General features: G+C 40.5%; 1 protein-coding gene across 2 annotated transcripts in view; it reads right to left on the bottom strand.

Moving 5' to 3' along the window:
* Plcb1 (phospholipase C beta 1) overlaps nucleotides 1-19241 on the bottom strand; it is a 699616-nt gene that overhangs the window by 133208 nt on the left and 547167 nt on the right. For both annotated transcript variants that reach the window (XM_052183717.1, XM_052183718.1), the window contains exons 14-19: nucleotides 16950-17127; nucleotides 12204-12271; nucleotides 8986-9082; nucleotides 6809-6893; nucleotides 4758-4882; nucleotides 1407-1561 (exon numbers count right to left, since the gene is read on the bottom strand). In XM_052183717.1, the coding sequence (XP_052039677.1) occupies nucleotides 1407-1561; nucleotides 4758-4882; nucleotides 6809-6893; nucleotides 8986-9082; nucleotides 12204-12271; nucleotides 16950-17127 (708 nt within the window). The remainder of the gene's footprint in view (nucleotides 1-1406; nucleotides 1562-4757; nucleotides 4883-6808; nucleotides 6894-8985; nucleotides 9083-12203; nucleotides 12272-16949; nucleotides 17128-19241) is intronic.

Here is a 19241-nt window from a genome sequence, read left to right as displayed (position 1 = left end):
TAGCTTGCGATCTGGAGCTGTAAAGTCCCTGCCAGAAGACCCCCATAGAGTAATCACAGAGCCAACAGGAACCTGACTCCAGGCCTAGCACCATGAGGGAGGCAGGTGGAACTCTATGCACTGGCCGACATTTTGGACAGAAGCTACAGAGTAAATTATTGGTTGGAGCTCTTAACTATTTCTCCTTCACCTTTCCTCCTACAACTTTCCTGTATCTATGTCATGGTCTTATAACTGTTTCCACTGTTGGAGTAAAAGTTTCAACACAAAATCAATTAGCAAAAAGACATATGGGAGGAACTGCAACTTCCAGGCAAGCCTGGACTACACAGCAAGATTCTCTCTCAAAGACTAAGCGTTTGGGATGTAGACCAATAGTAGAACTCTTGCTTAGCAGGTGCAAGGCCTTGGTGTGTGCGTGTGTGTGTGTGTGTGTGTGTGTGTGTGTGTGTGTTTGTATGTATGTATGTATGTATGTATGTATGTATGTGTGTGTGTGTTTGTTTCTGGGGTGTTTGGGTTAGATATTAAACTGTCAGAGGATTGTGTGAACAAGTTTTTCACATGACTTTGTTAAGGTCAGTCTGAAAATCCATTTATGTTTAGTTTGGGAAGTTTATTAGTCATACAAATATTCACGGAAACACAAATGAGACTTTCAAAAGTAAACTTTTACTTTTTATAACACTCTAGTTTCAACAACCACATGCTTCCAGAATCCATGGGGGAAGTTCTTTATAAAAAACGGATCATTCTCATGGCATTAAAATACTTCTTGACAGCTAAAAATAATCTCTTCTCATATCTATTTCAAAGAATGCATAAAGGATTTGGAATTCATTTTTAGGATAAGATGCATAGTTAAGAAAGCAACCCTTTAAGATTATTCAAATGTATTCAAATAATAAGTATCCTTGAATACTTAGGTAGATTATAAACCATGCTATGGTAACTTGGCAGCTTTTGTTTAATATTTAATAATTAGAATTGGTGAGACCTGGAGAACTGGAGACTAGAGGATCTCCAGACAGGCAGCTGGCTTCCCTTTCCATTTCCCAGTGGGAGGCTTGCACTCAGAGAGATTTGCCTCGGGGAAATCTCTTCATGTAGTTCTACTTCATGTAGTTCTACTTCATGTAGTTCTTAAGCTCCATTTACCCTCATCCTAAGAATGAGACTCAGCTCCTCTATTTCTATATGGTCTGGGGAAATTTCTAATGAGTATTTGATCCTTAAAAGGAAAGATGTATGAAGGAGCCATCCTAGCTCATACATTTTTCATGACAGAGAAACTTTTTTATGCAGAATAAGTGATATTTCAGTCTCTTCTCAAGGATGCATTTGGAACTTGGGTGTCGAGCATAGGGGGTGGGGACCAGGGGTGGTAAGGATGTGCGTGTACGTACCTTAACAGATAAAGTGTTGGCCACTATCCCATCTACGATTCCTTCAGTAAATGGATCAAAATGCTTGTCCGGCCTCCTCATGAACTCTGGCTTCAGCCTGTAGCCACTCTTCCCGTTATACTCGTACATGCCCATGTTTATCTGCATAGCTAGATCTGACGGCCAAAAACACACGGGCTGAGTGCATTTGTGCTTGGAAATTGTAGAATAAGACTGTATAATATTTTAGTCCATTTCCCCCACTGTTCGTGTGCCTGGACCAGGAAGTAGATATTATAATAATTTGGAGACACAAATAAAAATATAAATGAGCTGCAATCCCCAAATCAGAGAGAACACTGCCAACAGACTGATTTATAACCTGGTTACCTTTTTTAAAATTTAAATACAATTTTTACAAACATTATACTCATTTTAGTAAGCATTTTTTTGCCCTTAATTTTAATAGCTGTATAAAATTCCTTTGGATGTTTATATTTGAGTTGATTTTTAACAAGTCCATTCATTGGACACCTCTATGTTTCTAGTGAATTTTCAGAATTTTATGTAATTGTTTTAGTGGCTGTCCTAATGAAATTTTTGAAAACTTTGCAATGGTTTTGCTAAAAGTAAAGGAAATTGTTAAGTGAAAAGGTGCGCCCATTAGAAAAACTGCTGTTATTGCTTAGGTATGTCTTGTTAAAATGCTCTCCAGAGAGTTTAAATTAATTCAATTCACATAAACCATTTTAGGGGATTTATTTAGGACTGGTTTTTATATAACTCACTAAGAGGGTTGCTTTAGTTATTTGTTAATTAATTTATAGGCAGACATTTAAATATGCATTTCTGTGAGTAATTACAACCAGTATGAACTGTTCAAGACCCTTTTCAAGTGGACAAATGTTATTGGTCAAAGTCTTCTTAACAGTCAGTACACTAAATAAATGCCTAAATTTATTATAATTGCTGAGATTAAAAATAATAACACAGTTTGGAGCCTGGGAGCTCAGTGGTGGAGTAGTTACTTAGCATGTGGCAAACCCTGGATCAAATCAAAGCTAGATTTGATTCACAGCACAAAAATTATAAATAAATAAAAATAAAAAGTAGAACAAAGATTTTTAAATTCTGAAGGCACTGAGGAAGTGTCTAGCTGTTTCAAATCAGCCATGAAGATATTTATTTGTACTACGAATAAAAGTTGTCCTCTGACCTCTGTGTGGATGCCCATACACAGACCCACACATGGACACACATGCGCACATGTGTACACAAAGACAACTCCTCCAAGATTTTAGGGTTTCTAAAACAAAATGGAAGCCCTGTGTCACTGTATCCAGGGAGGCAGACAGATGTGTTAGTAGGAGACAGAAAATGATCCATTGATCCAAATTAACAAAAGGGGTCACATCTGTTAAGATATAATTCTATCTCAGTGTGATAACTCTTTAGGTTCCAGAAGGAACTGACCTCAAGAGACTGTACATCAGAGTCAAATCTGGATGGGTTACAGGCTTATTTTATAGATAAAGAAGATACCATAGAGATGAAGGAGCAGAGGGGAGAAATTGATGGTGCCCTACAGAGTTGGCATCATTAGCCTCGTGTACCTCATGTTACCAACACCACAGAAAAGATGACTTTGACACGAAATATATGTAAAGAATTTTCGTGTTGAAATTATACAAATAGCTGATGGAAATAAAAATTTGAAGAGTTGAGAAAAGGAGACAGACAGAGTAAATATGGACTTGGTGTTGGTGTAGAAGGTGCCATCATAAAGAGAACACATAAGACAGAAGATACCAGGCCTCATGACGTGAGGAAGTAGAAGCTTCTTCTACTTCCAAAAGAGGCAATATGCTGACTCTGTTAGCACACTCCTGCTTAGGGAAGCAAAACAATAAAGATGAGGGAACACGTCACGTGTTCAACCTGGACAATAGTCAAAGAGGTACAGCTAGAACAGTGGATGGTGGATTTTACCTGCCTTTGTTGTCCCCATTATTTAATGATAGCATTTGACCAAGGTATCTGAGATCAGAGCTGTCTCATATCACACATTACTGATGAGAGAATAAACTAGCACAAAATGTTTACGGTTAATTTTGCAATATGCCAAATACTCTGTGCTTGAAACTTTTATATGATTTAACATAATTATTTTATTTAGAAGCCTTTTGGAAAAATTTTCAGGAAATGGGTTAGATAATTCATGTGTTAAGACTGATCTCAGATTATTGGTAAATAGTAGGAAAAATTCTTGGTTATTGACAGAAAAATGGTTTTGAGTGGATTGTGGAATATGCTTAATAAACAGCTACTGGAACTCAAGTTTTCTGCCTGTGAGATGGATGAGCAGGTCAAGGTGCTGGCTGTGCCCTATGAGGATGTGATTCTATCTCCAGGAGCAACATGGTGGATGGGGGGAACTAGCCCAGCAGATCGTATTCTAATCCCCACCCACATTCTTCATATGTATGCATGCCTCCTCAGCACACAGAAATAATTATAATGTAAAAAGTTCCATTTTCTGTAACATATTTTAGTATATGCACATTTGTTCATTCACCCTTCATAGGGAACTATATGAAGAAGCATGCTTGTGTGTCAATACACATGAGTGTGTGCATGCATGCACACACACACTACCAAGGGAGTGTTGAACTTCTTAGTGGCAGCATTTCTGGAAGATTTCTTTTCCTATTCTATATGCTTGTGTGTATGTGTGTGTGTGTGTGTGTGTGTGTGTGTATGCACATGACTGTAGAGACACCTATACATGCATACATGTATGTGCAGAGGGCAGAGAAGAACCTCAGCTGCTTTTTATGAGCAGTCTACCTTGTGCTTTGGAGACAGGTCTTCATCAGGACTTGAAGAGGCCAGCCTGGCTGCCAGCAGACTCCAGAGTCTGTATGTGTCTGCCTCTCCAGAACAGGGGTGACAAGTAGTAAGTGTCATACTGAGCTTTTTTTTTTTTTTGCTTTTTCTTTTACACAGATTCTAGAGGACCCCAGGTTCTTATGTTTACAAGGGAAGGAGTTTACCAACTGAGCATTCTCCATAACCCAAGATTTCTTTTTTTTTTTCTTTACATTTTTGAATTTTCAGTTTCCCTAACATGATTTTATACTGTTTCTAAAATTACTTGAAAAAATAGCATGAAAACCAGATATAAACCCCTTTCATTAATTATTAAAGACAACATCTTAATTATCAAAATTCAATCTTTTGCTTTAACTTTCCTTCTTTCAGTCAATCTGACTTTCTCTCCATCCCCCCCCCCCCCCCATTTCCCATGGTAATGGCTGTGGACACTTGGTAATGTGGCTCTGAGCCAATGGGAGTGATCTCTCTGTTACTTACCCACTGTCTGGAAGTTGAGTGCCACCATCTGACATCCAGCATTCCAGAAGAGCTGAGGCATGTAGTTGGAGGAATCCACACGGGTTCCTTTGGGATATATTCTACTAAGTTGCATCTTGTTGTATCTGGACCATCATGTTAAGTAGTAGATACAATTTCAGAGTTATTTATTATATTCTACTAGGTTACTTTCTTATCTCTTGCTGGGGAAATGAAGTAGGTATTAATGATTGAATCTATGGGTGCAATATGCACAAAATGAGTTACTAGAATATATGTATTCTTAGAAGCAGCATTGCTTCTGGTAAACCTGTGGATGCTACAAACTAGGACATCAAGAATGACTTGTGTCAAAGTCTGTGTGATTGTGAAGTGATAACTGCAGTTGTAGTGATGACAGATGGTAGTGTGTTGCAGTAGTAGACAGTACAAATCGTGAAGCTGTTTCTGAATGCTCTTCCCTCATTTTCTTTACCTTCTCTGGGAATGCTATTTGCCAAGGCCATGGCAGTCCATAAATAGAACCTTTTACTTCAAGTAAAATGTGAAGCTGAGCTTGCTTCACACTTTAGTTGTTTCTATCCTAAGAACCTTGTAGCCACTGAACATTGCTTTGTCTTTGTAACATGATGGACTTGTTCTCATGAAGAAGCAAGGTTGATGTTAGTGCAACACTAATTCCAGTCTTAACATTAAAAGTTGTTGGCCATGTGATCTTGGGTGAGTTAATTCACATTTCTCTTCTCAGTTTCCTCAGTATTATAGTAATTGAATGATTCCTTTGTCACAAAGGAGAATTAAGGAAGACAAAAGAATATCATAAAGTCAGTAGTGAATATTAATGGCAATAATTTTATAGTGTGTCTTTAATTATAGAGTTCACATTTGTTCTCTCTTCTCTCACTGATGTGTGTGTGTGTGTTGTGTGTGTGTGTGTGTGTGTGTGTGTCTGTCTGTCTGTGTTTATGTTTGAAACAAAATACCACACATAGTCTAAGCCATGCTGGAATTTGTGATCCTTCTGCCTCAGCTTCCTGAGTAATGAAATTATATGCATGTACTGCCATGCTTACTAACTGTTGATGAAGCCTTAGAGGTGTGTGTGTGTGTGTGTGTGTGTGTGTGTGTGTGTGTGTGTAAGTGAACATTTATGTACAAGGTTATACAGGAGGTCAACCTTGAATGTTACCCCTTAGGTTTATGAGTCAGGGTCTCTCACAGGCTTACAGCTTACCCAAATAGGCTAGACTATCTGGGAGTAAGCCACAGGAATCCTTCAGTCCCTACCTCACTGCAAGTACAGAAGCATGTCACCACACTTAGCTTTCTAAAAACATAAGCCCTGAGCTCAAACTCAAGCCCTCATGCTTGACTGAGACATATTCTTAGACCCACTGATGAGGTGTAAAGGAATTTTATTCTAGGGATTATGTCATGAAATAGATCTCTTTAGGATAGTAGCATTAATTGATGAAACCTAAGATGAATGCTTCTTTGATTTTCATTCATGAGAAATAACATAAAACTAGAAACCACCATTGACATACATTTATATTTATCATTATGATCATTGTTTCCACTACTTTTTAATTGAATATAAATCTCACATATGTGAGATGCTCATCTAGGTTTATAGCTATGCATACATACCATTGTTATAATTATTCATACATATCTATAAACCTAGAGAACATAACTAGACCAGTGTATTAAGTATACACACTGTGTTACATATATTGTACCCAATCAAATAGCACATCGTAATGTTAGTAGAGTTACCTTTGTTTAAAGATTAGTAAAATAAAAGTTAAGTAAATTTCCAAGAAACTTAGAGGTTGATGGCTTGAGATAGCCTTGTAGCCAGGACCTCTGCTATCCTAAAGCCAGTTTGTCTCTCTATAGACCAGGCTACCCACATTGTGACACCTGAGACTTGGGCTATAGATGGAATCCATTCTATTCATCTCTCTTATCAAACAAACAAACAAACAAACAAACAAACCATGACTTAAACAGGTGAGTTAAGCAGTCATTCATCAAATCAAGGATACTCTACAAATTCCACTGGAGACTTTGTAAGTTGTTCAAGTCCTTTGGTTTCCACGAAGGAAGACATTTCAAAGCTTTTATTTCTTTCTGAGTTCAACAACAACAAATAGGGCAAGAAATAAAATTCAGCATTATAAATTATAGTACTTTAAAAGGAAATTAATAAATGTTCAGTGAATTGGAGGGTATCTGACTCTTTGACATTCAATATGCATAGTTAGACTTTTATCAACGAGCCATTTACCAGCAGTAAAAGTTGAATCTTGCAAGTTACCTCTTCAAGTATTCATAGCTTGTGTGAGATAGCCTCATGGTTTTGCAGGACATGAATTAATTAATTACAGTGCAACATGACAAGGGAATGGCCTTGCTCTAAATCCCTCTAGCTTGGCTTTGGGGAATCTGCAGATGGCTGTGGGGATGTCCCTGCTGACACTGCATGCTATTCAGACCCACAGTGCCAACTCTTAAAGTCACAGCTAGTGTGGCATCATAATTAGATCTGTAGAAGGGGGGCAGTGCTTGGAGAAGTTAGAGTTTGTGAGCCTTGTTTTCATAGTAGATTACAAGAAACAGAAAGAGGTGAATGTGTCAGAGAACTCAGCATTCCTGAATTTCTGCTTAGGAAAACATGACGAAAGTAGACTTCAAGCCTTGAGAGGGACAGGGACAAAACAAAGTGATCTTAGTTTAGAAAGACTGACCTTGTCAGGGTTTCCTCAGCTTAGGACCAGAGGCACTCAGGAATGTGTCATACACAGGCAGGAAACAGCTCTACATTTTGATATCTGGTGATCTTTGGGACATTTGTCCATCTTTGACTCCCTTGCTTTCAGAACGAGAACCTTACTCTTTCCTCCTGATCCATCAGTTCATTGCCCACTTGCCTAATTTCCTTTTAGGAAGCCCCAAATCCTTTATATTGGTTCATCATCAATTTACTTTCTTGCAACTAATTATTTTAATCAGGACTTTTAATTAAAATAAAGACTTCACGTAAAATACGATCAATGAGCAGTCTAGCACAAGGAAGTGAGAGACACCCGAGGAGAAAGTGTTTAAATGTCCACAGCATCCCCGGGTTCCCCAGAACAGCCAGTCCTCACCTGCCTGGAAGTGCCTCTAGGAGCTTTGCACAGAAGCCAAATGGCAGGAAACCCACTGTGTTAGGATGCTTACATTGAACAACTTCGGGAGCAAAAATCGACAATTGTACGGCAAAGCTGCTCATCTTTATGAATGAGCTACAGTAAAATTTAAAATTCTTGTGTATAGCCAGACACTGAGTGCTACTAAGCAACTCAGAGTGGAAGTGCACCAATATAAATTATGATGCCACATAGAAGCTTAAAGTTGGTATATCTGCATTTTTTTAATGAGGCTGTTGCATTTAACCAAAATTTCAGTTAAGCAGATAAGACACTTCAAGGACCCTCTTTCTGTGGTATTATCTTACCATATATGTATATACATATGTATATGTGTATGTGTGTGTATGATGTATGTGTATATGTATGTGTATATGATGTATGTATATGTGTATATGATGTATGTGTATGTGTATATGTGGCATTTCCATAAAAGGGCTTTCCCCATAGGTAACAGAAAAATGACATTTTTGTATTTACTATGGATCCATAGTTGGGTAAAGGAAAAAACAGTGATGTGAGTTGAGTCACCTAGCCACATAGCCACCTAGCCACATAGTCATCTAGTCACATAGTCACCTAGATTCACGAAATGAGCTGAACAATTGTTACCTGGGTGGGTTGGTTCTATTTTGAGGTACCAACCTTGCCCAAGTCATTCCTGCTTCTTCTGCCATGCTTAGATGCCTAACATTGTCACTACGTCACTAGTAATTCCATGGGCATTGTAGCAAGACAAAATGAAATGTGAAAGTCTCAATCAGTTGGACGCTGGTTTGACATCTTTCCAGTGATCATGCATTATCTGTAATCTTATTAAATATGTGGAGGAAGATCATTTAATACTATCTTATGCTTTTATAATATATTAAATATAAATTAGAAGTGTAGGAAGAGTTATGTTTCTATAATGCTACCAAGATGTGCCCTTCAGGCAAACATCCAAGATAACCAGAACAGAACACTCCTAGCAGGTTCTGATGACCTGTTTATAGACTACACTAGAGATTTTTTTTTGTAGGAAGTCTTACTTTTTGAAATTTCAAAGGACTCAAACTTGACAGGCTGAATATAGTTCACCAGGTTAGACATCTCTTCGGTGGCCATGGCCTCGCTGCCTGCAGTCCCCTGGAAGCGAAAATAAAAAATAATAAACAGTTCCAGAGTCAGCCTTACACAATGCAGGGTCAGCTTCTCAGGAAAATGGAGCAGAAAATCCTTCCCTGTGAAAAGAACGTCAGAGATATCTACCACAGGGGAGTGATGCAGGAAGGCCAGGTCCTCAGCACAAACACCTGCTGGCACGGATGCTTTAGACTTTGGAATTTGCAGTGTTTGTTTATATAAAACAGATACTTTGGGAATGAGACTTAAGTCTAACTAAAAAATTCATTCAAAACTCACTGGCACATTATACACACTGTCTAATATATTTTTTTAAATGCTGAGTATTGAAACAATCACATAACATTTTTTTTTAAATTTTCTATATTCTTTGTTTACATTCCGAATGATTTCCCCTTTCCCAGTTCACTCCTCTCCATAAGTCCCTCTCTTCCCTTTGCCTGTTCCTCGATCAACTCCCTCCCACTTCTCTGTCCTGGTAGTCCCCTACATTGCTGCATCAAGCCTTTCCAGGACCAGGGCCTTCTCCTTCCTTCTTCTTATGAATCATTTGATATGTGAATTGTGTCTTGGGTATTCAGAGCTTCTGGGCTAATATCCACTTATCAGTGACTGCATTCCATGTGTGTTCTTTTGTGAATGGGTTACCTCACTTAGGATGATATTTTCCAGTTGCAACCAACCAGTTGTTTAAGAATTTCATGAATTCATTGTTTTTAATTGTTTAATTTTTTTTATAGTGTAGAATTTTCCATGTGGGGTGTCAGGTCAGCCTTTCAAAATTTTGAGGTTTTGGACATTTTGGACTCTAAATTTCCAGATTGTGTATGCTCACTGTATGTTTACTTTGTGAATGTGAGAAATAGCAGGGCCACCTGGGACCAACTACATAAATATGGGGGGGTCTTTATAGAAGTGGTTCTCAACCTGTGGGTCGCGACCCCCTGTGCAGTCAACTGACCCTTTCACAGGGGTTACCTAAGAGCACCAGAAAATGCAAATATTTACATTAAGATACATGACAGCAGCAAAATTATAGATATGAAGTAGTAACAATAAATTTATGGTTGGGGATTGCTACAACATGAACAGGTACAAAAAGGTCATAGCATTAAGAAGGTTGAGGAACTCTTGCTTTATAGGAATGCAGGACCTCAGCCCTCTCCCAGGTATCAGGAATGAAAATCTACATTACTAAGGTGATGCCCACAGGAACTTCTATCCTCTATAGCAGAGACTACAGAGGAAGTCTTCAGCCAGTAATAACTCATTTGCCAGTAATAGTTATCATGTAGATAAATACTGTATGACCTCAAACAGAGAATAGTAAACAAAGGCCTTGTGTAAGGACAGTAGGGCTCTGCAAATGATTCCTCTACTTCTTAATAAACATTCCCTCTCCCTCATTGGTTCCTGTGTGTAAAGGTGTGCCGTACGGCAACAGTATAGTGGGTTAGGCCCCAGAACTAGGCCCCAGAACTAGGCTATCTGACATTAAATCTGACTGCTGGACAGAAGCTGTTCCACCATGGACAAGTGAATTACCTGCTGTTTAATCATCTGCAAAATTAGGAATATAAATCAGTCCTACAGCATGTAAGGTTTTATAATTATTAAAAATAAGATATACAAAAAACAACTGTGTGTGGTGGCGCTTGCCTTTAATCCCAGCTTTCAGGCAATAGAGGCAGGCAGATAGCTCTCTGAGTTTGAGTCTGGTCTACAAATGGAGTTATAGGGCAGCCAGGGGCACACAGAGAAAACCTGTCTCAAAAAAAAAAAAAAAAAAAAAGGAAGGAAAGAAGAGAGAAAGGGGGTGAGCTCAGAACTGTGCCTGGCACATAGTAAGATCCTACATTAAATTAGATGCTATCTGCAATTACATGTCCTTTAATACAAGTTTTAATGAAGAAAACCCGAAGTCATTACTTGCACAAGACATGCCTCTAGAGATGGATCTAATATTTTCTCATTTTTAGTTTAGAAGAGAAAATGCATAGAGATGAGGCTTCTTTGTGAAAATTCTAGCAGAATTATTCTGGTTAAATGCCAACTGGGAAATACTCATTTTAAAATAGACAATTTTGGAATGATCCACCCGTGCCCTGAAGCCACCCTCAGACAGATGGAGCCTCAGTTATTACAGCACTGCCCCTCTTGGAAATCAAGAGGAAATTTAGTGGGGGCATAAAAAAGCACATTTTAAACTAAGCTGGACACTGTGGCTCATGGGTGTGGTCTCAGCTACACGGAGGCTGAGGTGAAAGGAAAAGCATTACTCCAGGAGTTCGAGACCATCCTAGGCTAGCCAGGGAGACTCACTCATGAGGGAAGAGTGCCAAATAAGAACAGGTTATCAAGCTGAGCAGTGGGGCTGCACACCTTTAATCCCAGCACTTAGGAGGCAGAGGCAGGCAGATCTCTGAATGCGAAGCCAACCTGATCTACAGGGCTAGTTCCAGGACAGCCAGGGCTACACAGAGAAATCCTGTCTCAAAAACAAACAAACAGACAAACAAACAAACAAACAACAAAATGCTCTCTGAGCTATCTGTAGTGATACACACCTGTACTCCCAGCATTCTAGAGCCTGAAGCAGGAGGATTTTAAATCTGAGGCTAGCCTGAGCTACAAAGTTAAGTCAAGTTAGACAAGGCAGCCTAATGATAATATCCTGTCACAAAACCAAGTTAGCAAACATCTCAATAAACAAACGAATATTAAAAAAATAAGTTACTTTTATTTACTATAAGGCTGTCAGTACAGATACAAAGACTCTAAGAACTTATTTGAATGCTGATACAGTATAAATTTGTGATATTGATGGAAAGAAAATCCTACAGTCCTCACTGAACTGTCACTGATTTGTTTCTGAGTTCTGGGCAGTTATTACTTTGAGCTGGGGGCATCTCTTAGAGAGCTTACGTCAACATGTCACTTCGGTTGAAACAAAACCAAGACAATGGAATCACTTTCACATTTCTGTCACACTCCTGCAAACCCTGTACTTTCTCTGGATTTCAGACCATTGGACAAATCAAAAAATGGAGCTGGCAATGCAATGGTCTGTTTTTCTTTTGGCCACTAGGTGGCAGAAGGGGATTGTACGATCTCTGTAACCCACCTCATCCATGGAAGACTTCTTACAGTCATCATCGTCGTCATCATCCTCACTCTCCGTATCTGCTTCCCCTGTCAAATTTTAATCACAGACCACGATTTCAGTATTTGAAAGTTCAAAGAATTTGCAAAAACACACTGCCCACTATGTTCAGGGAATGCATTTGGAAGGCTGACATTCTGTTTCTTTTAAAGTCCGTCCCCACCCCAGAAACATTGACATTTTCTTAGCAACAGAATTAACTTGACATTTAGACAAAAATCTTCATAAATCTGATTTTTGATCAATAACATCAAAAATTTCAAGTTGTATTTTAAAGTGCCCGTGTGATATTTTTTCCACTTGCTTTTAAATACTTAAGACATTGTGTATCATTTTCTCCCTGTGCACCCTATTCTAGTGTACATGTTCTCTCGTGGATATCAAACTCCATGACCCTAACAGAGACAAAACCAGCTTTCATTTTTCTGTCCTATCCTAAGCCATGCGCCTTTGAAGTAATTCTTGGTCAGCTCACAGCTCAGGGACCAACATTCTCCAATGAAAGGACTTCACAGAGGTTGAAGAAGTTTATGAATGAGATCAGGAGCTGTGGGAAATGGCAGTACAAAGACCTGAGAACTGTGACGTGCAGGTCAATAAGAAGAGCTAGATAATGCACAAATCATAAGCATGGCAGCAGTCTTCAGCTCTAAGAGTGTGAGAGTCAGAGATGGCGGATAGCTAGAGTGTCTTGTGAACTCACAATGGTTGTGACAGCATGCACGAGACCCGGTCAAGCATAAGGTAGACAAAAGTCTAAACATGGGGAGGGGAGGGGAGCGTGAAGTCTCACCCCTAGAGGAGGAGCTATTGGCAATTAATAGCTTCTGGAAGACAGAGAGTTCATTTTCTATGAGCGTTTATCCCTGGGTAAGTTGATCATGTTCCAGCAGAAGGCTGCACATCCAAGAATATTTGGGCAGCACAAATTGGTATTGAAAAATTTAAAGCAAACAAAAAAATGGGACACAAAATTGGAAGGATGGAGAAAGGGGAATGGGTCTGGGAATTGTCGGGGGAATTCCCAGACAATTGTCTAGGGAATTCTCAAAGATATTTTTAGAATAATATCATTCCTTTTTAAAGGACAAGATGAAATAACCTAATGCAAAAAGAAATAACAATGAAAAGCAATAAAAATAGAAAATAAGCTTTAAAATCACTACACTTAAAAATCTATGTCAAAATGTCTGAATTTGGCCTCACATTTAGCCGGGACACTGTCATTTTAATTGGCTGATCCTACCCTTCTCCCTAGGGTTAATAATGGATACTTTTAGGTAAAATATCCACATTAGTATTAAGCACTAAATTCTACTATACTTCTAGGCTCCATTCAAACTCATTCAATCATGTAAAAATACTTTCAAGGGTAAAGTAAAGAAGCCACCGAAAAATTCTCTTTTTTCTCTTTCTCTCTTCAACTTTTCCCAGTGCAATAGCACAGATTCCCCAGTAGATGGCAGGAGGAGATCATTCCTGAGGCAGCTCACAGCCTGATACCTGCTCCCAGAGGGGCCTTCTAAAAAGTTGGCCGCACTCTTCACTGAGGATGACACAGTGCCCACAGCACCACCTTCCAAGAAGCTCCTCTGTGTTGTCATGTGAGGGGCAAAGGTCAATAATTACTGAATGATAGTAAGGAAAGCATGCCCCAAACATCTGTAGAGGGGAAAGACTTCTGTGACCAGAAGTGTGGATGGCCTGTTAACAAAGAACCCCATGAGTCCTTGATGGTGCTAACTTAGTAATTACGTGAACCCCGTATACTTGCTTAGAAATGCATCCTGTTATATAACAAGCACATTGCTTTAGGAGGCTGCTACTTGATATTTCATATACATTTTCTTTGCCGATGCTCTTCTTTGTATTACATTTTTAATGGGGTGGGGTGGGGAGGTCCTTTAATGGAGCAACCTGAAAAGATGATTCCACAACATTCCACAAAATGATTCATGAAACAATTGTCCAGTCACCATTTCAAATATACATTCAGTCCATATCTTGGGTTGTGTGAGGAAGAAAACGACTTCGTCTGTCTCTACTGTGAAAACAAAGACCCGATTTTTTTTCTTTGGCAAGCTTAACAAAGAAAAAACCCCTTCTGATCTGTCTTTATGTATTAAGTCACCACAGAGGCTGTATGTATTCATGGGGCTTCTCTCATAAGACTTTGAGCGGACCCTGGAGAAATCTATTCGAACCATAAAAAACAATACCCTTTTAAAAAGCAACACGGACAGCACCCAGCAGTGGTATCTTACTCCACCCTTGTTCGTTCTGGAAAGTGAGCTGGCTAAGAGTTGGCTCCCAGAAGAGGCTTCCAGCCAACAGAGTAACTTTGCTTTAAAATAAGATTCATATCATGTGTTTGTTCCTGGTACTGGGAACATCCACAAACCAAATGACAAATTATCAGGACTCTTTATTCCAGGGCCTACTTATATACTAAAGACTCCAAAACTACATGACAATAAATATGGATTGCACACGCCCGCCTCGTGGCTAGCTTTGGAAACCTACAGAATTGCTAACAGATTGTTGCTTTCTCTCTGTTACACAATTAAGCAATTGTGTTCACTGCCTGTAGAAATCACTATTAGAGTTAAGCATCCAGTTAATGGGAGAGAGAAATGGGATTAGATAAAGGCAGATGGCACAAATACCCACAAGCACCCATGTGCAAAGGAAGGCACTTGGGGACAGATTGGGAAAGAAGTGGCCTCTGATGATCGTCATCACATCACACTTCAAATGCATTCTTACTGAGACTGGAAGTTAATTTTCAAAAGGAAATCAGAATTATGTCATGATATTTGAAGAAAAAAAAACCACATCCATGAACCATGGAGTGGGAGAAACCTTCAGAAAGAATTATATACTGTCTGCAACTTGGGGTGTCAAGCAGTTGATGAGTGAGACAGACAATAGAACAAAAGGCACACAAGGCTCAGTCAGGGATTGCAGGTGTGACGTGCTCAGCTCAGGAGAAACAACACCTGCCTAGTCAGAGTGCAACAGAGGCTCAAACATGACGGACCCAAATACCCAACCTGTCCAGCAGGCAATCAACCAGCCAACTTGGCCACATTATGTTCTAATTGTCCCCACTTTGTAACATTCCAATTGTTTAAAAATCTTTCAATCTACATGTGATGGGCATGGGGAAATACAGATATATCAGCAACACATGTTTTTTCACCAAATAAAGATAGAGCTACATTAAGACAGAAAATATGACCAGAGTCCAGAAGAAACCAGGGCTCCCTTCTAGTTCCAAGGCTAGTGGTTACCCTGACTCTAATGGCTTATCTTGCTTTAGTTTGCACCTGTACTCATGCAGATGGAGCTCGGTACTAACTACCTTTCTTTGTTGTTGCTGCTGATACTGTGTTCACAGTCACACTTCTGGGGATAGCTGTAAATCACCCTCATTGTATACATTATTCCTTTGTATGACTAAGCCATGAATTGCAATCAGCTGATGGATTGCTTGCTGCCGGTGTTTGGATATTTTTAATAACGTTGCTTATAGCAATTTTTCCGTCTCTTGATAAATATCACTACCCATTTCTTGTTAGCTCTCTCCCTTGGAATAGAACTGGGGCAGGGGGAGAACCTGTGCTCAGCTTTTGTGGCTATATTATGTTTCTTTCTTCCTTCTTTCCACCCTCCTTTTCTTTCTTGGCTTTCTTCCTCTTTCTTCCCCTCCTGGTTCTCTCTCTCTCTCTCTCTCTCTCTCTCTCTCTCTCTCTCTCTGCTAGGGACAGGATCCAAAATCCCCATCCCTGCTATGCATCCACTCTTCTGCTGAGAATAGTCAGCACCGCAGAGTAAAATCATCACTCTTCAATGAGGAGATCTTTGCAATTGTCAGGATTCTTTCAGGTAAGGGGAAATAAATTACGCTCAGTGGCCAATAACCCAAAGAAATCAGGTGACCTTTTGAATTTTTGTCTCACGAGGAGGAGAGGAGTCAGTTTCAAAGTAATGTGAAAGGAAATGCTAGGCATTGTCAGTCCGTTTTGTAAACAATGCAAGTCATTTGTCACTTCATGTTTTTTAAAGCTCTCTGTAAAACATGGGAGAACTGTAAAGCCCAGAACCCATCAATGATGGCATTAGAAGTCTCCCAATCTCTCATCTTCCCTTCTGCTGATTCTGTCCATGATAAAGTTTAGAAGCAGGTGGCTGCTACATAGCAGATTTGCATCATGTGAAAGCCAGAGTGATACCTTCCCAAAGATGGGCTGACTGCTTAGGTGAGGTCAGGCTGAGGCTGAGGACTGCCTGGGACTCACTCAGTGGGCCTAAGCAGTGACTTGAGGCTATGAGCTGACAACAGTTCTAAGTGGTGGTCAGACGGTAAAGTGACCACAGGAAGGACTGTAGAGATACAGCAACACGACTGGCTTGGGAACTGGAGGGAGAGGGACCTGTGAGGCAATGGCTGTGAGTGGCCTCTAGAACTTGAAAAAACACAGACAAATCCTTCCTTAGAGCTTCCAGAAAGTAACTCAGCCTGCCTGACACCTTTGGTTTATGGCTGAAGCTTTCTCAGGGACCTACAGAGCTTGTGATTAAGAATGTCATAGAAAAGCAACACAACATAAAGCATCCAAAAAGCGAAGGCGCAAAGCCCTTCTAGACCAATTTCAGAGCAGCAGGTCTGAGAATCCCCTCATGCCGAGCCTAGCAGCCCCTCACCAGCTCCTGGAGACGAAGGCTCAAACACGCTGGAGGAGTCGCTGTAGGTGTTGGAAGCTTGCTCAGAAAGCTTCTTTTTACCGCTTCCCTCTGACGACTTGTGAGACTTCTTCTTGTTTTTCACCAAGATTTTATACATTAAATCCATAGGGCTCGGAAGAGGTACCCCAGATTCCAGCTATTTAAAAGAAAGCACAGCCTTTAAAAATACCGTCCCTTCCTTTCAGGTACCTCTCTGAAGTCACCGCTTTGGATCCTGCAGCCTCTAGATTAGCATCTACTATGCTCGACATGGTTCATGAAAGCCTTCTAATTGTGCCCTGCAGTTTTTAAAAATAAAAGATGCTTTTAAGTGACCTAACCCATTTCCCACAATGAAACTACAAAAATAAGGCCACTGAACTGTACTGGTAGATTTGATGGACTGCACCTGGACTCTTGGGCATTTTCTGATGGGCCGTGCAGGTCTAATCATTTTATGACAGATACATAAATCATCTCTGACCTAAATCTTCAGGGAAAGGCCAGGCATTGGAAAGAAAGAATTGGTGAAGCTTGGCAAAAATTTCCAAGTAAGTCCCTGTTTCAGACAAAGTGTTAGGGGCAGCACAGAGTCTTGTGTTGGTTTCAGGTGGGTTTTTAGCATCAGTCAAGACAGACATAATTTCAGAGTTTCCTCTTGCTCCTAGATTCTGAGCTACCTTATTACTGAGCCTTACTTCACTGTTGCAACTTTGTTCATATAATGGGAAATCAATTTCCCATGAGACAGTTATAAGCCACTGTATCAGGGAGCATTAGGAGACACAAGACAGGCTTATTTTTAGAAAGGCCTTTGAAGTCCCATGAGCTGGCCCTCTACCCTTTGCTTGCTATGAGTCTGGGGACTAGTATGAACTCACTTGAAGATATGCAGATACTGGGCCAAAAGTGTTTAGTAGCAAACGGCTACTTTAGGACTGGGCTGCTTGCTCTTCGCCTTTGTGAACAGGGATGGGACTGTTAGCTACACATCCTCTGGGCAGGGTCCTTTGGCTGTACTCAGGAGTCACAAGGTGATGAAGAGAGAAGAGAAACTTGTCCCTTGTTCTAAGCTGGACTCCCTTGAGAACCAAAGCCCAGGACCTGGAGTTCGTATGTCTAATGACTTATAGATCCAAGCCTCGAGAGCCAGGCTTCTACTGCTCCAGGCTTAAGAGGCTAAAGATTTATGGTGACAGGCTTGCAGTCTGAAGGCTCATGGCGCTGAGCTTTAGCACTAGTAATCCGGAACTGGGCAGCTGTCATTATCCTCAGCTTCCTGAAGTAGTGAACAGCGGCAAGGGATAGAGCTTGCTGAAAGAGCTCAGGGTGTCAGGACCTTGAGCTCCTAAAATCCTCGTATTATGGGGTCAGGATTCTGGGAACGTAAGGCTTAGCTTTCTTTGCAATGATTTCTATTAGAGTGGGCTCAGTTTCCCTTTCCTGCTCTTGACAGTTCATCGAGCATCGAATACCTTTGTTCCTGACCTTGGTCACTCGTTGGAATCACAGCATCATCCCTCTAAAGCTATTCTGCTGCTTCTTCTAGCTCCTCTTCCTGTCCCCAGTTCAACCATAAGAGAAAAGCAGGCTAGAGAATTGTCTTATGGACTGCTTATGCTGCAACACCAGGGGGCAGCACCGGAGGCCCGTCTCTCCGTGGAGTCACAGTTAGCTAAACAGCTTGCTTCCTTTCTACCATGGCGAAGGGGGGCGTGGTAGGTGTGTCTGCAATCCACTGCATCGCAGAAACCCCATGCCAGTTAAGTACTGTGCGTGCTCTAACCACAATTTTTATTTTTTTTTTCTGGACCCACCAGGAAATGTGCTCCCCTCTGCCTTGGGTGAATATGGCTATTCAGAGTTCGCCGAGGCTGGTGGTGGCGAGGAGTCTGGGACAATGCTGTTGAACACAGAGGTAGCGAGAATGGTACTACGTGGAGCTGGAGTTTTGCTTTGGCTGCAAGAAGCTGCAGTTTCGGAGCAGCTTCCTCCAGGCAGGCATGTAACGTTCACGGCTGTCAGGCTGCCCCAGAGTAGTCCAGCTGTCTGCTTGGCTGACTACCCTCTGTTTAAGCCTCCAGACACCCAGGAAGGGGCTAGTGACTGTTCACTAGGGAATCAGATTTACTCAGCTCCCCAATATCTTGTTTAACGGAAAAATAAGCAAAAAGAGAGAAAGGCTTAAATAGTATTTAACAACTATCTACTCTTAGCTGGATACCGGTGGGGAAAGTTGGGGCATTTTATCCATTCATGGATACAACGAAA

This window comes from Apodemus sylvaticus, chromosome 5, assembly GCF_947179515.1.
Source record: "Apodemus sylvaticus chromosome 5, mApoSyl1.1, whole genome shotgun sequence".
NCBI lineage: Eukaryota > Metazoa > Chordata > Mammalia > Rodentia > Muridae > Apodemus > Apodemus sylvaticus.
The sequence above is the reverse complement of the archived record's forward strand: the minus strand, read 5'-3'. Positions and strand labels throughout refer to the sequence as shown.